Here is a 4758-nt window from a genome sequence, read left to right as displayed (position 1 = left end):
ACGAATATATATATATATATATATATTCGTTCTTAGAAAATAATTACTTATTTATGAAGGGTGTATGTGTACAGTCAACAACTAAAAGGTTACAATACTTTTTTAAATAGGTTTCGAAACGCAGCCTATTCACCGAGCGATTGGTTCTTACTTATGGATCCATAAATAATAACCAATCGCTCGAGCAGTTTCCGAAACTCATTGAAAAAAATGTGTTGCAATCTTTTAGTGTTGCTAACTATACATACATTAAATTCATGAACAGATAAAAGCACTCATCCTTACCCTTGCACCACCCATGCACAGATATTCAAGGGATGTTCTGAAGAACATCTTGAGAATGTCCGAATGTTCTGAAAACGTTTGCAGGAACATCTTTAGGATAAAGTGTGCTGTACATAAGGCAAGGCTCTGAAAATCTTTTGCACGACTCTGATTATGCATTATTCATGTGATTACATAAAAGTTGTGCTTTTAGGTGAGACTCAAAAGCTGAATATGTATCAAGCTATAAATCATGGACTTAACATTGCATTGGAAAACAACCCACGTTCAGGTAAGGATTTTATTATACCATATTTGTGCTCTTTTTTAATTCGAATATGTAGCTGTACGCGAATATAATACATTAAAACATTTCCTCTATTCAAATATATATTTAATAATATTCTCAATTTTTCAATACTTTCGAAAAATTAAAAAATATTAAGCTGTTGAGAAAATTATTTAATCGTCTATAAAAATTAATAGAATTTAATTTTTCTAAGAAAAGTTGAATCTCTTTTTTTTTTGTTAAAATTTTTAAAATAGAAATAATTACATTTTTCGGAAATAATAGAAAACATTGCTTAGTTGTTTATAGTTCCTTTTAAAATTTCAGTTGTGTTTGGCGAGGATGTGGCATTCGGAGGTGTCTTTCGTTGCACGATGGACTTGAAGAACCGTTTCGGTGCCGATCGTGTCTTCAACACGCCTCTCTGCGAGCAAGGAATCGCCGGTTTCGGAATCGGTTTAGCCAATGCGGGAATATCAGCGATTGCCGAAATACAATTTGCCGATTATATATTTCCCGCTTTTGATCAGGTGTCGCATTATTCACAGCACATATAGTATTAATATAACAGATGAAAGAATAATTATTATTTTGTAATATGTCTAGGGTGAAAGAAATCCATAGTTTTAAGAAAATTTAGCTATTTAAATAATAAGAAGGTGCAAACAAAAGTATAACAAAGAAATCTATTTGCTTGAAAAATGCAGAGAGCGCGAAAACTTTTTTCTTATAGCTTGAAAAGTTTTTTCAACTATTTTGCGAGTGAATCGTATAAAATAACGCGGAATGTGTAATGTAAATTATTAAATAGAGTGCAAGGATCTTCGACTATTAACTGTGCGTACGTTTCTTTTACAGTTGGTAAACGAAGCGGCAAAAATGAGGTATCGAAGCGGCAGTATGTTCGACTGCGGCAAGCTCACGATTCGTGCACCTTGCGGAGCCGTCGGCCATGGTGGTCTTTATCACTCTCAAAGCCCGGAAGCCTACTTTGCACACACTCCCGGTTTGAAGGCTAGTAGAAATGCGTTTTTTGTTTTATTCATTGGGCGTAACACGAGAACCGCTTGTTTCCTCTCAACTGTGTCTTAAGACTAAGATATTTCTCTGTTAATAGTCGAGCGAGAAGACAAGTTCCTTATCGAGATAGACGATTTCATAATAAGATCGTAAAAGGCCACGCCTCACTGTTTGTACGAAATGCCTGACAAGTCGATCGTTGCTATAATGTTGAACAACAAGATCTGTACTACTACCTAAGTAGAACACAGAAATCATAATGATCTGAAGAATATCATGATGATTTTATTTGTCATTTTTAACGACAAAATCATGATGGCGTTTTTCTAATATCATATAACTTTTATGATTTGCCTGGATACGAACTCGACGCGTAACTGACGATTGAGACGTTGGATTTTATTTCCAAAAATTGGCTCATTTTCTTGATCGTGTGATTTGGTGACGAGACGAGTTTTGCTATCAAATTTCCATCATCAGGAACATTCTTCGAGTATAACCCTTGCTATGTCTCGCGCCAGCCGTAAAACTGTGAGTTTACAACTTTCCTCAACAAATTCCATGAATATTCTACAGCATACACGACCTACGTATGCATGAAGAAAGTTTTACTCGCACACTAATGCACCTAGCCGCCACTATCGTACATCGCGATTACTAAAGGAGCGATGCGACGTAATATCATCTACTCAGAGTCGATTGATTTCACGCTTGTTTTGAGACATGTGCTAAGGAGTCGATGATTATCGGGAGGATCGCAAGGGACTCGATTCTCGTGTTCTCGCCTCACTCAAATACATCATTATATACTACTTAATGAGCTCATCCTTCTTTTTGATTTTAGATCGTCGTCCCTCGCGGAGCGATGCACGCAAAGGGTCTCTTGTTGAGCTGCATCGACGAGCCGGATCCCTGTATCATATTCGAGCCTAAAATTCTGTATCGCATAGCGGTCGATGAAGTACCCGTTGCACCTTACAAGATTGCAATCGGCAAGGCTGAAATTGTAAGAAGCGGTGAGTTCTGAAATGTCTATTTAATCCATATCAAGAATATTTTTTAACACTAAAGGAACATAGGTATGCATTCTTGGGATCAGCTACAGTTTTTGTTATTAGCTCCATATTTTTAAATTTTTTAAGATCAAAACTGTAAAAAATAAAATTGTAAAACATAAAATTATTTCAAATTGTTACTGTTTAAAAATTAGGAAAAGTCCCAGTAAAAATTACCAGGGACTCATATATGTTTCAGTTACGAGTTCAATATTTGACACTATTTGATACTATATTGTTTCAATATTATATCGATAATCTAAGATATTTTTCGAATACATGTAGTTTTATAAATACATGATGTAAGTTTTTGAAACAAAAATTATATAAAATAAAGGAACGTCGGAGAAATATTTTAAACATATTTTTATTTTAAAATAGGATCTTTTATAATTAATATATACCGCTTTTGCTCTCTAGTGTTAGTACAATTTTTAATTTTTGCTATTTATATAATTTTATAAATAATATTTTTTCCTCTTTCTATCTTTCGATACTAATGGTGATAATTAACAGTATTTTATCAATCAAATTTTAATGTTATTGATTAAAATACTTTTATCTGCGAGTTCTTGCCTTTGACGCAACGTATAATTAATAAGTATTACTAGAAGTTCTTGCATCTTCAGACTACGCGGAAATGATTATACACTACGAATAAATATTTGCGGTTGTGTAAAATCATTCTTCGGAGAAATGTTTAGAGCGTAAAGTACGACATCGCTCTTTACATTATTCACCGTGAAATGTGCACCGTCGAACAAAAAATAACACCTCGGAAAGTGTTATTTGAAGTCATAGAAGGTAACTATTCGCACTTTCGAACGCGAGAAGCGAATATAATTTACCAAGTGCGATCGCGTCCTTCCATTATATCGTCGGTGATCTCGCTCGACATGACCGGTCCTGAAACAGGATACAGGCGAGAAGAAATGCACGCTTTCATCCGTGATTACAACGTCCGTACGTACTCGCGTATGTACACACGAATACAACTTTGGTTCTTTGTCGCATAGGTGATGCCGTGACACTCGTTGGCTGGGGCACTCAGGTGCACGTACTGCTGGAGGTAGCCGACTTAGTCCAGGAGAAACTCGGCGTATCCTGCGAGGTGATAGACCTCGTCTCCATTCTACCTTGGGACGCGGAACTTGTGTGCAAGGTGGGCAGTAACGGCCGTTGTTATTACGGCCGTTTCCTTGAGAAAGAGCAAGATCGATTCGACGATTCCGCTTAAGGCGAGAAGTCCGACGTATCTTTCTCGCTTGCGTTACTTTCCGTTATCGTTGCGACGATCTCATGGGCGTCCTCCATGATTAACGCCGAATTGCAAAAAGGCCGAACGATCCGAGCGTGAAATCTCCCTTCTGCTCCGTTCCCTCGATTTAATTAAAAACTCTGAGATGCTCGGTGATGAATGCGTCGCGGCTGTGAATGCCGAAACGCGTCGTAGAAAATCGTCTGGTTCACGCCCACGCAAGATACAAGAGACGCAATTGAAGTCTTTTCCGCACTATTTGTATGCGTCGTTGGAACGTCGCGAGACGTTCGGCAAGGAAATATCGGAAACCAACTCTTCCCACGTAGGATTCATCGTCGTCGCGCGAGAACTCGGGATCGCGATCTTTCATGACGCGGCGGCGTGTCACCGACGAATAGAGAGGCAGATGCGCGTCGTGTTCAAAGTAAAATTAGAAGCGGTTGTAGTGTCAAGCAAGGCTGACCCACGCTCGTATATGCTCCGTCAGATTACGATAAGATTTCTATAGACGCTAATAATCGTGCTGATTTATGCTAATCGATCGCAGGTCGCTAATGATATGCTCGATCGTACGTAGTGATATCCACTCGCGGGCTTGCAAATCACCGCAATATTATGTACATTGTACACGCACACACGCACGTGACGAGGTGATCGTAATTGAAAACCCGTTTTGCCGCAATTTCGATACAGTCGCGGATTCGTCGTCTTGTCTAGTTTTCGACATGCCTGCCTGCGAAACATCGCGCGATTTCGCAACGAGAGAAATTGCAGCTCTCACAGAACAAAATTCTGATATGCCGCTTCTACGAAAAATCTTGTGTGCGGTTGAAAGGATCGCATCGATTAAATTCGATTAACCTTCCGGA

The 4758-nt window shown here is 38.3% G+C and overlaps 1 protein-coding gene across 1 annotated transcript in view; it reads left to right on the top strand.

The window, feature by feature from the left end:
* Positions 1 to 4758, top strand: part of LOC108757036 (2-oxoisovalerate dehydrogenase subunit beta, mitochondrial) — a 13335-nt gene that overhangs the window by 3636 nt on the left and 4941 nt on the right. The window contains exons 2-6 of the mRNA XM_018501286.1: positions 479 to 556; positions 881 to 1083; positions 1412 to 1567; positions 2418 to 2589; positions 3645 to 3790. Coding sequence (XP_018356788.1) covers positions 479 to 556; positions 881 to 1083; positions 1412 to 1567; positions 2418 to 2589; positions 3645 to 3790 — 755 coding nt within the window. The remainder of the gene's footprint in view (positions 1 to 478; positions 557 to 880; positions 1084 to 1411; positions 1568 to 2417; positions 2590 to 3644; positions 3791 to 4758) is intronic.

The sequence above is a fragment of the Trachymyrmex septentrionalis genome, unplaced genomic scaffold, assembly GCF_001594115.1.
Source record: "Trachymyrmex septentrionalis isolate Tsep2-gDNA-1 unplaced genomic scaffold, Tsep1.0 scaffold131, whole genome shotgun sequence".
NCBI lineage: Eukaryota > Metazoa > Arthropoda > Insecta > Hymenoptera > Formicidae > Trachymyrmex > Trachymyrmex septentrionalis.
This window is presented reverse-complemented; position numbering and strand designations above follow the sequence as displayed.